The sequence below is a fragment of the Rhinoderma darwinii genome, chromosome 3 (genome assembly GCF_050947455.1).
Source record: "Rhinoderma darwinii isolate aRhiDar2 chromosome 3, aRhiDar2.hap1, whole genome shotgun sequence".
NCBI lineage: Eukaryota > Metazoa > Chordata > Amphibia > Anura > Rhinodermatidae > Rhinoderma > Rhinoderma darwinii.
In genome coordinates, this window is record NC_134689.1 from 155693627 (window position 1) to 155707422 (window position 13796).

General features: G+C 43.7%; 1 protein-coding gene across 3 annotated transcripts in view; it reads left to right on the top strand.

The window, feature by feature from the left end:
• NUP107 (nucleoporin 107) overlaps positions 1–13525 on the top strand; it is a 94556-nt gene extending 81031 nt beyond the window's left edge. For 2 of the 3 annotated variants that reach the window (XM_075856925.1, XM_075856926.1), the window contains 8 exons: positions 1741–1891; positions 2023–2135; positions 2928–3030; positions 3344–3504; positions 4012–4137; positions 4328–4441; positions 12998–13165; positions 13345–13525. In XM_075856925.1, the coding sequence (XP_075713040.1) occupies positions 1741–1891; positions 2023–2135; positions 2928–3030; positions 3344–3504; positions 4012–4137; positions 4328–4441; positions 12998–13165; positions 13345–13452 (1044 nt within the window). In that variant the 3' untranslated portion in view covers positions 13453–13525. Of the gene's footprint in view, positions 1–1740; positions 1892–2022; positions 2136–2927; positions 3031–3343; positions 3505–4011; positions 4138–4327; positions 4442–12812; positions 12962–12997; positions 13166–13344 lie in introns of those variants that run through there. The other variant, XM_075856927.1, reaches the window with a different exon arrangement.
• The last annotated feature ends 271 nt before the right edge of the window (positions 13526–13796 follow it).

Here is a 13796-nt window from a genome sequence, read left to right on the forward strand (position 1 = left end):
GGCGAGCTGTAATTTTTATTAGTACCATTTTAGGGTACATGCAACTTTTTCATCACTTTTTATCCTCTTTTGGGGGAGGAATCGAGATGACAAAAAAAAACTATTAGCGTTTTTATTTATGGAATTCGCTGTGCGGGACAAATGTTATATTAGAATTTGGGCTTTTAGACACACGATACCAATTATGGTTTGTTTGGGGGTTTAACACTTTAGAGGAAAAATGAGAACTTCCTAACTTTTTTTTAGTATATTAATTTATTTTTAATGTTTAACTTTAAAGTTTAGCTAAACTTTTGACAAACTTCTGACCTGTCATAGTGACATGTCAGAAGTTTGGATTGGTGGGGGTCCAAGAACTGAGAATCGCTGGAACGAAGCAGCTGAAGCACTCGTGTGAGCACTCAGCCGCTTTGGGTCTGTTCGGCTTTTTCTGGAAAGCCGATGTATTGGAGTACGGGCTCATAGACTTTCTATTGAGTCTGTACACCGATACGTTGATTTCCGTAAAAAGCCGAACAGACACGAAGCGGCTGAGCGATCACACGAGCACTTCATCTGCTTCGTTCTAGTGATTGGTGGGGGACTCTGTGCTCGGATCCCCACCAATCAAAATTTCTTACATGTCACTATGACATGTCAGAAGTTTGTCAAACATCTAGCTACACTTTTAACTTTTTTTTTTAAGCCTCCTAGGGGATTTGAGCAAGCAATCGTTTGATCACTGGTAACATACACAGCAATATTTATGTATTGCAGTGTATGATACTTTTAACTAGCTCCTATTAAGCCCTGCCAGTCGCTATTGTTCCCGGCTGTTGCAGTGCGATGTTGGCTGTAACATACAGCTGACACCTGTCGTAGAATACCACTCACGAGAAACGAGTCTTCAACAAAATAATGTTTATTCACGACCAGCCGGGAGCATTGCCACATCTTGTACAGTTTCAATGAAATGCCCCTCTACTTTTATACATTGAGTTGTACAACAAATCCTTACCCAAATTGGGTGACTAACATCAATACCTCCATCCCATTGGACACACAAATGCATGCACAGCTTGTGATTCTCTAGTTGTTTTCTCATGGTCAAAATATTGCTTACATCAGTCTCACTAGGCCAAATTTTGTCCTGTCCAAAGCCCAACTAATCATTCTTTGCAGTAGTCTACACCCCTCCCCCCCCCCCCCCCCCACACCTTGGAATGTGGCGAATTGCCTATGTAACCTGAGAATGTAATACGTAGCATAACAGGTGGCTCATCTCATTTTCCTCTTCACACCCGCTGAGTATGGCTCATGGGCTGAGCCCGCTCCATACTCTTTCCCCCCCCCCTTAGCGGCCGTGCAGTAGAGTTTCATTTTCTGAGTCGCTAAAGGGCTAATCTAATTCCTCATTCGATCATCGTATTCTAAAATGGCAACCGCATTCCTCAATCACTTCAGTGGATGTCTTTATTGAGCAAGCATGTGGGCGTTCATTTTGGTTCACATGATTGGTCAATAAAGAGATCTATTGATTTTAGTCAGAAATGCTGTTGCCTCTCCATTTCTTACCTCTACACAATCTGATTACAAACCCTGTTCTATTTATGGTGCACACGTTAATGTAGGTGGGTGCCATTATAGTCTATAACAACTCCAGTGTTTTTTTTATGAATAAGTTTTGGATTATTAAACATGAATTAAATGTAACCCTAGCTCATTGGTTTATTTATTTTGTTGTCTTTTTTTATACTTTAGAAACTTGTAAATGAGAAGCAAGTTAGTTTAATTGCCTTCTATGTCAGCCACCTTCCACAAGACCTGGGCATCTCCCAATATGCTTCATTTTTGGAAAATGTGACCGAACCAGAAGAGCGCCATCGGTGTCTGGAACTTGCAAAGGAAGCAGGTTATTACAGAGACAAATGTCTTACACAATACCACAAAAAAAGGGGGCAGTGATAGATGAGAATTGCATTGTCTAATCAAACAAGCTGTTTGCTCCATTTTGTGGTAAACATGTCATTTATTTATATGCAGGTTTGGATGTTGCAACCATTACTAAGCGAGTGGTCGAAAACACTCGAAGAAAAAACGTTGGTGAATTTGCGCATCATGACTTTACACCAGCTCTGGATTCTGGCACGAATGAGGTAATAAAACTAGTCTAATCTACTCTTATGTTAATCTGAAAGAACCTGTCACTCAACTGTTTGAGCATTCACCCTTGTTAGGCTTCGTTCACATCTGCGCTAGGGCTCCGTTCCGTCTGAGCTTTCCGTCGGAACGGAGCCCTGACCGACACAAACGGAAACCATAGGCATCCGTTTGCATCACCATTGATTTTAATAGTAGCTGATCCGTTGCCAATGGTTTCCGTTTGTCTCCGTTGTGCAAGGTTTCCATTGTTTTGACTGATTGAATAGCGTAATCGACTACGGTATTCCGACGGAACCCCTGCACAACGGAGAGGAAGGAAAACCATTGGCACCGGATTTGTCACCATTGAAATCAATGGTGATGGAAACGGAAACCTATGGTTTCAGTTTGTGTCTGTCAGGGCTCCGTTACGTCGGAAGTGTATTCATGCAGCATTATAGAAATAAAAATCCAAGTTTGATTTACAGCTGCTCAAAACCATTATCTATATGCGCCATCCTCCAGTAAAACAAGAATTTAGAATTACTGTGGCTAAGACCAGAATACCTCAAGGACTACAGGTCAGAAATTCACCAGACCATACAGCTTAATAAATAAAACAGTCTGTGTGAAGGCTCACCTGGTCTGCTTGTTGTCTCTTACAAAATACATGAGATTTGCATCACCGTTTATTGTGACAAATATTACGTGATGGGTAATGTTGATGTATAGAAGTGTTCCTACCTTCATTTCTAAATATTAACACAGTTGTTTGTTTTTAAAATGCTACTTTTTTTTCCGAACAGGAGGACAGAGCAAAGATTGATGTGATAGACTGGCTGGTTTTCGATCCTTCACAAAGGGCTGAAGCTTTAAAACAAAGCAATGCTATCATGCGGACATTTTTGGGTATGCTTCTGTGTTTTTGCAAAGTGGTGCAGTATTTCATCCAGCAAGTACAACATTCAAATGGGGTGGTAACTGTGTGGCGGGGTGGTAACTGTGTAACTCTCTGCCACACAGAGTATCCACTTTCTTGAGAATAGTTTTCATAACCTAACAAGAATAATCTGAAACTCCCAAAAACCTTAAGGCTAGTATTTGGGATATTTATGTATTTTAGTAGTGTCCTTTATCTGTAGCTGCCGAATTGGTTTCTGGTTTCTCAGATAAATAATTGTTGTGGTTTTTTAATTTATTTATTTTTCATACACTTTCTTAGCCTCAAAGAAGCATGAAGCTGCAAAAGAGGTATTTGGTAAAATACCACATGACTCAATAGCAGAAATTTACTCTCAATGGGAGGAGCAAGGGATGGAAAGTGCTCTGCCAGCTGAGGATGACAATGCTATCCGGGAGCATTTGTGTATAAGAGCCTATTTGGTGAGAACTTGTTATCTTGTTGATGGGTATTATTTGCGTACTAAAGCAGTACTAAAGCAGTTGGATAACCTAGTAAACTTAGATAGGAGTCTAATGCAACCAGCAGCTAAATGTAGTAATCTGTTATAAATCCCTTTTATCTTGAATATGATCAGGCTATGTGCATCGTATTAAGGATCTGGTCCTAACACTGATCCATAATCCACAATATGTGCAAGAGCCCTTATAGATAAAAAATGTCCCAACCTTTTCCCTGTAAGACACCTTAGAGAACCAAGAGAACATCCTTTTATACATTGTGTGGAGAAAAGGCGACTCAAACATCAAAGGGTTCTGTACAGTTAGAATAGGTAAACGTTGAAATGCTCTACCATTGCCTGGGTGTGCTGGGAAGGGTTTGTTTTTCCTTCCTCTAGAGCAAATATCTAGATCGCAGAGGTTAAACTAGATCAAGGTGTATCTCTTCTGCCTAAGTAACTGTAAAAGGTCTGGCGGTTTATTCTACAGGAAGCACATGAAGCATTCAATGAGTGGTTCAAGCATATGAATTCTCCACCTCAGAAACCAGGACTGGTTGAACATGCTTCCTTCACAGAGAAAGTGGCTTATGAGCACAAGGAAAAGAAGTATGAGGCAAGTATTTATGCTGCGTTTGGCATGCAGGTAGGGGGTAATAAGAAAATTGTGTTTAAATGTAAAATTCACAGAATACTTCATATTGCTTTACACATTGAAAGAGAATAACCTATTCACAATGTAGTCTGAACGTCCTTATAGTAAGTCTTATTAGAATAATCTAGATCTTTATTTTATTTCTTTTTAGATGGAATATATTACTTGGAAGAATCACCTGGATGCGTTAACAGTTGATGTGAAAGAGAAAATGTACAATGTTTTGCTGTTTGTCGATGGAGGCTGGATGGTGGATGTAAGAGATGTACGTCATCTTTCTTTTACTCAAATGTCAAGATATGTGTAAAATTTGTGCCCATCTAATATTTTAGAATATGCATAGGAGAATAGCATGTGAAAATGGCGAAAGTAGGTAAAATGTGCAATAGTTAAAGAGGCTCTGTCACCACATTATAAGTGGCCTATCTCCTACATAAGGAGATGGGCGCTATAATGTAGGTGACAGAAGTGCTTTTTATTTAGAAAAACTCTTTTTACCACGTTATTAGCGATTTTTAGCTTCATGCTAATGACTTTCTTAATGCCCAACTGGGCGTATTTTTACTTTGTACAACGCCCACTTGGTCTAGAGGAGTGTATGACGCTGACCAATCAGCGTCATGTACTCTTCATTCATTTAGTCAGCGCATAGGGATCCTGCTAGATCAGTATGTGCTGTCTTATACTGACACATTAACAATACTGAAGTGTTTAGACAGTGAATAGACATTCCTTCCAGACAGGACGGGATGTCTATTCACAATCCCGACACTTCGGTAATGTTTCTGTGGTATTTACAGCAGAGCAAGCGTAATCTCGCTGTAACCTGTCATATACATGGTAATTTTCTAAATAAAAAGCACTGCTGTCACCTACATTATAGCGCCCATCTCCTTATGTAGGAGATAGGGCACTTATAATGTGGTGACAAAGCCTCTTTAAGTGTGCTAAAATCAAAATTATTTTTTACTTCCCGTAAAATCCCATTCCTGTCATGTTTATTGGTGGGCACAGATGATGACCTTGGGTATAGCTGCTGCCACGAACACGTGGACACTAAGTGAAAGTGTTAGCTCCCCCTACAAGGTTATATCTGTTCTGCAGACACTGAGCTACTTGTACATAAACCATAGGAGAAGCTGAGAAAAAAGATAAACGTTACAACTAAAAACGTAAATGAAAAACCAGAGAGAAATTTCCGTAGAAGGAAACAGTCATAACACCTGAAAGGAAAACATTGGGCGGATGCTGTATCCCCCAATGAATGTGAGAAGAAAGGGAATTTACATTGAGTAAAAAAAACATTTTTTCTCGTCCGTGTCATTGGGGGACCAAGATGATGACATTCAAAAGCAGTCCCTATGGTTGTCAAAGAAAACTGAGTGAGGTCCGTGGCCTGCAAAACCCTGTGACCAAAAGAGGTGCCAGAGGATGCAACGGTATGCACCCTATAGAAGGTGTTAAGAACAAGTAGCGCCCTTACAAACTGACTTGGGGGCAGTTTAGCATAGGGCTTTGGCTCTTCACTCACCGCTCTAATGGATTGAGCTGTCATTCTAATGGAAGGAGTACAATTATGGGATAGAAGAAGTCTGATGAAGGTAAATCTATAATGCACAAACTATATCCAAATTGTGGAGGGAACGCTCCCTAGAGTAGGAAGTGGGGGGCCGTAGTACGGGAGAACAATGTCTTCATTAATATGAAAGGCTGAAACTACCTTGGGAAGTAAGGTGGGCACAGGGGGCTAAGCCACCACTTTGTCCTGGTGAGTCTCCAGAAACTAGGACTTACAGGAAAGGGATGCCAATTCAGAAACATGCCAAATTGAGCTGATTGCCACCAAGAAGGATACCTTACAAGAAATGAGGCGAATAGAAATATTGTCCAATGGCTCAAATTGAGTAGGCTGCGATTCATCAAGTACCACATTAAGGTCCCATGGAGAAGTAGGCTGACTGTAGGGAAAAGGGGGGTCACAGCATGGAACACCCCCTGCAGGACGGTACGAACAGTGGACTTGGCTTCCTGAAGAAAGGTAACAGAAGAAACTGTCTCTCCTCACATCAGTGGAATTTTTTTTTCCATGTCTATGGTAGATTGGAGAGGAAGATTCTTTTCTATCCTCAAAGGAAATGTCATCAGAAAATGACCTATTGTTTAAATTAAGTTTTTATGTTCAACACATAAGAATTTTTGGTGCTTTTTTTGTTATTTTTTTTCTATGTCATTATCTGTATTAAATAATCTTCTTATCTTGGAGTTTTCACATTTGGCCACTGAGCCTCATAATAGACAGTTCCTGTTCTGCGTAGATCACATACATGCATACGTAACACAGTATCCACCATTGAGAATAGGTAGTGGAGACCGCTTTCCTCCTATCCCTTTCTGCATAATGACCACTGCACAGGTCACAGTGCATGCCTAGAAAACTCTCCCATAGAAGTCATTGGGTCACCTCGTGTTCACCGCTTCCTATGGGCCATGTGGCTGCTGTAAAGCATATCTCTAAATGCTGATAGCAGCTTAGGCAAGATGGCTGCCCCCATAATTATGTACAGAAAATAGAATTTAAAAAAAATCTACAATCAAAAAAGAAAAAAACGAAAAGAAGGGATTGTTTCACCATTTGGTTTTTCATTTGTAAAAAAAAAAAATCTAAGTGATACATTCCCTTTTAACCACTTAAGGACCGAGCCATTTTTCGTTTTCCACTCCCCGCCTTCCAAGAGCCGTAACTTTTTTTTTTTTTTTTTCAGTCAGTCAGTGGAGCGGTGTGAGGGATTGTTTACAGGAGGAGTTGTAGTTTCTAATGACACCATTTAAAGTACCATATAATGTACTGGGAAACTGAAAAAATATATAATTGCGGGCTGAAATTGGAAAAAACTTTGATTTCCTACAGTGTTTTTTTTGGGCTTTTCGTTTTTACGGCTTTCGCCGTGCCCCTTCCCGCGCCTATGTCCAGCTGCCTTGCCCAACAGTCCCCATGGATGCCCCCACACAGTATAATGCCCCCATAGCTGCTTCAGCGGTATAATGACCCCACACAGTATAATCCCCCAATAGTATAATGCCTCCCATAGCTGCCCTGCGCTGAGCCGCTCACAGCAGAGTGAATGCTGGGGCAAGGGGCCGTCACTCCTTGCTCCAGCAGGATGCAGTTGGAACTGGGACCAGCGGCGGTCACATGGGATGAAACATCATCCCAGGTGCAGTTTGGTGCGGTTTTTCGCCCGATTCCCTGAGGCCACCGGGGCGGATACCGCGGACCTGTACTAAATGATCCGCGGGCCGGTGGTTGTGGATCACTGCGCCTGGGGACTTGAACCAGCGATCGTTAGATCGCTGGTACAATATACTGCAATACGAACGTGTTGAAGTAGATCGTCATTAACACAGGTTTCTGTTAAGCCGTGCCGGAGCACGGCTTAACAGAGGCAGACAAAAGGCAGACCTGGGGGCCTTCATTAGGCAGACCTGGGGGCCTATATTAGACTGCCATGACAACCAACAGCGTCCCCCGATCGCGGTGGGCGCCACCCCCTCTTTCCGACGTATCAGATGCTGCGGTCACGATTGACCGCAGCGTTTTAGGGGTTAAACGGCCACGAACAGCTGGATCGCTGTTCCCGGCCGTTAGTCTGGGCTGTCAGCTGTAAAACATAGCTGACACGCAGGATATGGAGGGCACTCAGCCCGCGAGCGCCCTCCAGATTTCCCTATGACATTTATCATGTACGTGATAATACGTCAAGGGCTTAAGCATGGTTTGAACCACTTGATCCGAAAAAACACGCAACCTCAGTACTATTGAAAAAAGGAAGCCATGGCGAAGGACGCAGATCGCATCTGAAACGTGTAGGCACCAGCCTATTCCCTTCAACTAGCCACTGTATCCTGAAGGAACACCGTTTGTCTATTTTTTAACTCACCCTTTTTGTTTTTTGCCAAATAAATCTTGGAAGAAGTTTCCGATTTTAAATCAAACCACCTGGTCTCAGCGCTGGATCCATTCCTTTCTCCTTCTCGTTCATTCACTGCGTGTGCCGACACGAGGACCCGAGCGCTACTGACAGTGTAACCATTATGTTCAGGTGAGCTGGAGGATTCCTCCTATCCTCCAGTTGAAGACACTGATTGATCATTTGGTGGTGTTCCTGACCCAGTACCCCCCTATGCTGCCATGTCAGACATCAGAGGAGAATCCTCCCTACAGGTACCTTTTTATGTATCACCTGTTCCACGTGTGTCCAAAAAAAATCTCATGTGGTCAACCTACTCCTCTGCGATGGGTGCTGGCCTCCAGGCCAAGCTGTCTCGGCCACCCCCAAGCATTACCCACACCTAGTGCTGAACAGGCCGAACTGCAATGGGCTCATTCCCTTTCCAGGGTCATCGGTGACCCATCTAATTTTGTCTTCTCCATGATGGGCGTCTTGATCCACCTTTCCCACCAAAATTTTTGGGGCTCCCCATCAATCTTCACGTGGCAGGCCTCCTAAACAGGTCAGATCAATACGGTCCCACCCGCTCTCTGTATCCCCTATCTTGTCTTAGGAAGCCTCAGCCTGACAGAAACTTTGAATTCCAACTGTATGAAGAGCAATCCTCCAAGCTGTACTCCTTGGTGGACAGTCTCCCCACTGTGGTCAGATACAACTTACATCTCATTGATACTGACCCGTCCCTTCCAATGGAGACGGTTAGTTTTCCTTGTCCCTAGAGTTTGAAGAGGTAGTATGCAAGGAGTTGAAACAAACTGACAAGAAATTTGCCCAGACCTCAAGTCAGGATCTAATGTATCCTTTTCCAGAGAATATTTCCTCAAAATGGGCAAAGTCTCCTATCTCTTCTGGCCCAGACCACTACTCTATCAATTGACATGCTCCATGTTTTTCCACAATTTCTTAGGCAGTTCTTATCCCGGTCCTCCTTTTGAATCCGCTGGCTCTCCCAGGAGGCCGATTTTCGGTACACTTCTGAATGGGTTCACCAACTTAATCAAGGCCTCCCTGGATTCGGGTAGCTTTGTGGTTTGCTCCTCCTCATCCATTGTCGCCATGCACTGGACTGCATGTCTTAAATGCTGGTCCGTTGAAACCACTATTAAGCGCTCCTTGACTGCTCTTCCCTTCACTGGCTCTCATCTATGGGACTTCCTTAACAAAATAATCGCAGAAGTGACTGGTGGGAAGAGTACTCATTCGCCTCCAAACTAAGGTTCATTGTGCTCCCACTCCCTGAAAACCAAAATTGTTTTTGCCCCTTTCGCAGATTCCTTGGTGCATGGCACCTGGACAACTTTCCACCAGAAAAGTGAAACTTTTACTTCAAGCCCCGTTTTTCTTGGTGCCTCTGCACGCAGGCTACTAAGCCTGCAGTGTGTAAGTCCAATTCCGCCTGGAGCTGCACCCACACTAGATTCTCGAGTGGGGGGCAGACTTCTACTTTTCAAGGACATCTGTCTCTTTCACATGGTGCGAGACGTAGTCTCCTCAGGGTACAGGATAAAGTTTTGTGTACCTTCCACCCAACAGATTCTTCCAGTCCACCCCACCTGTTGCCTGCCAGGGCAGCTGACTTTTTTTTCTGGCAAAAGATTAATCGAGTCAAGGAATCGTTGTCCGTTCCTCCAGACCAAGCATGATGAGGATTTTACTCCAATCTTTTTGTCATTCGCAAAATAGACTGATCTGTTTGTCCCATCCTGGACTGCAAATGGTTGAACAATTTTGTCAAAATTCATCATTCTGTGGTCAGTCATCTCCTCCAGGGAACAGGGGGACGTGTACCTACACGTCCCCATTTGCCCATCACACGAGAACTTTCTGCGGTTTGCAGTTCTCGCTCACCCCTACCATTTTGTGGTGCTCCCATTCAGGCCTGTCGAAGATCGTGCATTTTTTCACCAAAATTCAGTGGCGATTCTTTGTTTCACAGGGATTTTAGTTGTCCCATATCAGGACGATATTCTCATTAAGTCCTCTGTCCTGACAGGACAATCTGGCCATACTACAATTCCCTCTGGATACCATGGCTCGGTTCGGATGGATATTTAACAAGTCCAAGTCCTGTCTGACTTGTCTTCCTGGGAATGGTACACGGTCTCGGCTTGGGTGTCCCTTCCTCCAGAGAAACTGTCCACCCTTCAAGAGGGGTCCGTGCTCTGCCCCAAGGCACTCCCAACTTCTCGCTTTTAAATAAAGGTACTGGGCACCATCGAGGCCATCCCCCTTTTCACAGTTTCACACTTGCCCTCTTCAAAAGACTCTCCTTTTCCTGTGGAACTGCTCCCCAGATTCTCTAGACCACCGAATCAGACTTCCCCAGACCGTCCGACCGTGTCTGCAGTGGCCGCCGTCCTCACCAGGAATCTGGCCTTCCCATCAACATTCTGGAACGAAGGGCAATTTTCCTCTGTCACTGGACAACTCTTCTGGCCGGCGGCCAAGTCAGAGTCCAGACAGACAATGACACGCCGGTCGCCCCATTGGGAGATATAGCTCCCAGCCTTTTGTTGTAGAGTAAAGGTTGTCCTTTCGACATGCTTCTAATCTGGTTCTGATATTGTTTCTATTACCTTGTGTTCTGCTTCTTCTGTAAAGACTGGCTAGCTCTGTTCCTGTAGGAGGGGTCAATACTTTTTTTTATTCTTAGTGCCTCCTAGTGGCAACAGAATTTACCAGGTTCTGTCCCCCCAAATACACTGGATTTTACGGTGAGTACCCAAAAAAATCTTTTTTTGTAGACTGTAGAGACCACCGTGCCTATCCAGGCATCGAAAATATGGGATAGGTATGGTGGGCATAACTCATTTTTCTGGCTAAGTGAACTTTAGCAGGGGCCATCCTTCATCCAAAACTATTTCTGCTGTGGGCCAGCTTGGAAGGCTGAGGTTGGGTGTGACAGGAGGGACATAATTTAAAGAATGGCCTTTTCTTTTGATCTTGGGAGACTTTCTTCTTGGGAGAAGGGTTTCGGGCTTCAGAAGTGCCAAAAGGGCTGAAATGGAGCTACTCTCTTTCTGGCAGGACCAGAGTGATGGAACTGCTTTGGGGCCTCAGATGACCTTTATCCCGGAGACTGCTGAATGGACAAAAGTTGGTGGCCAAATTTCTGTCATTTCCTCAGTGGGTGTGCCAGAAAGTATAGCCTGACAAAGCATTCCAACAAATCCTCTTGGAATAGATAACGTATAGGGGCTTACGCGCTTTTCAAAACCAAACTTCCACTCATGAGAGGAATTACACTCATGAGAGAATTTCTTCTAACTTCAAGTGAGCAGGAAACCTTTCTGGAGCACATAAGTGTCTCGCACAGCCGCAATGAGGCTGTCGACCATAGAGACATTTGTTCGCCCTTGGAACTGTCCTCATCCCTGGAGGAGACATCGGAGCGTACTCATGGAGGGTTGGGAGGTAGAAGCATGAGAGACGTAGTAGTGGCGACAGCAAGCAGCTGTAGCCTGTTTACAGGGTCTACCCTGAAGTACGTCTGCGGAGTAGGAAGCTATGCAGTTCGATGAACCATGAGGAGTCTGGTCTTGCAACCGGCCTAGTGTGCCGAGTATGAACTGGGAAACGCTGGTAAGGTCTGATACCGCCAAGAAAAGAGCGTTCCCATTCTGGTTTAGGACCCAATGGGGGCTGAGCAGTAAGCACGGTATGAGGTGGTTCAAGGTTGCGGTCTTGGTTGCAGACAAAATTGTGCATAGGTGGTCAGGCTGGCTGCACTGAAATTTAGTATTACAGCAGAAACCGGAAAAATAGCTAGCCGTGGCTGTTTCCTTTCTGGGGTCTTCAAAAACAGCCATGATTAAGGACGTGCTTAACGTCTGAAACGCGTAGGCTCCAGGACTGGATCGTTACTTACTCCTGTCTGCACACCAGGACTCCAACCTATTGGACCTTTTTAATTGAAAATTCAGTAAACTTGGAACTAGTTTCCTTTTTATCCTCTTCAGCGCTGGACTCAGCCCTTTGCCTTTGCCTGTCTTCATCTCTGGTTTATGAAAGCGTGCGAACACACTATTGGGAGGAGCGTGCTGAAGAGGGGAGATCCCACTGCATGTTTTGCAGCCAATGAGAACCAGTAGAAATAATGCCCTGCCCTTTTGGCTCTCAAAAAAAAAAACAGGGACTAAATTTATGACAGTCAGTGTGGGCCCTCCGGCCACACACTAGCAGCCAAATTTATGTGCGCACTGTGGAGGGAGGAGGAGGAGACCACGTGCTGCCATCTGTGAGAGAGCTGCAGCGAGGATTGTTGGCCATAACCTGGGAGTTGTGCAGAGACCGGAAGGGGTGAGAAGAACATTTTTATTTTTTTTTATATGGAGTTGGATGCCTCGAGAGAAGTCATAAGATAGGGATTTCCTTTTATAGCTAGTTTTCCCACAGGTAAGGGGGGGGGGGCGTCACCTTATCATTTTAGAGGTAGGACAGTCAACAGTGAGTTTGTCGCACTGTCCCCCATTCCGTCCCCCCTCATAATGGGTAAGGGTGATTAAGTTGATCCTGTGGTTCCAACCTAAAAGGTCCATCTTCATTTCCATGTCTAGCAAGGTGGTCTGCCAGAGGGGGTTATAGCCTAGTAGGAGGAGCTAACACTTTTTTTTTTTTTTCACCTAGCGTCTTCCCTCTGGTTGCAGCAGCTACACCCAAGGTCATCATCTGTGTCACCAATGACATGGACTATTAAATAGCTTTGTGGAGAACCAGACATATTCACATGTGATCGTTCATCTAATTATAGATACATGGGTGTTAATTTCTGTATGATTTTGTGTTACATTAAATGCTATAATGTAACGTAGGATGCGGAAGAAGATCCTGAACGTAAACATCAAATGGAACTTCTTCGGAGTCTTTGTTTGCCCATGATGTGCTTCTTGCTGCACACAGTGCTGCATAATACAGAACAATACCAGGATTGTCTCCGCCTGGCGGATGTAATCGCATCTGAAAATCAGAAATTATATAAGGTAAGTAGTATCCATCACAGACTCTGGATTTTCTGCACGCACTAGACCATTTGAGACCTACCACCTTGTTTTATTAAGAGGCATCGTATACTAAGGGAAACACTCCATTAGTTGCAATGCATGTGCATCTTTATATATTCTAGATTATATCTATGTATATATTTTCTTTGTGTCTGCAGGTATTCTCCAAGTCAGAACTAAAGAAGCTCCTGAAAAAACTGAGAGAATCATCCCTAATGTTGTTGGATTTACAGTTTGATCCTTTGGGTTATGAAAATCAACCCTAAAGTTTACTTGAAGTTCTGGTTATCTGGTATTGTAATAGTTTGTATTTTTTGTATTAAAAAATAAATAAATGAATTTTGTATTGGTAGCGCTTATTTGTCAATACATATATTTCACGCTTGTGTCTTTGGAGGGTCACAAACACCTTTGGGCATATACTATTCATTTGCGAGTACAAGCAGCCTCATTTTGCCTTGTGCATACTCCCTGTCTAGTCAGCGCTCCCCTTCAATATGGACTAATTGGTAGTTGGCGAATATAAAGGTCAATTGAGTGGCTGGATCACCGGTAGGACATCCTTTTCTAACATCATGCGTCCAAGTTGGAAAGCTGCATATAAATAGCA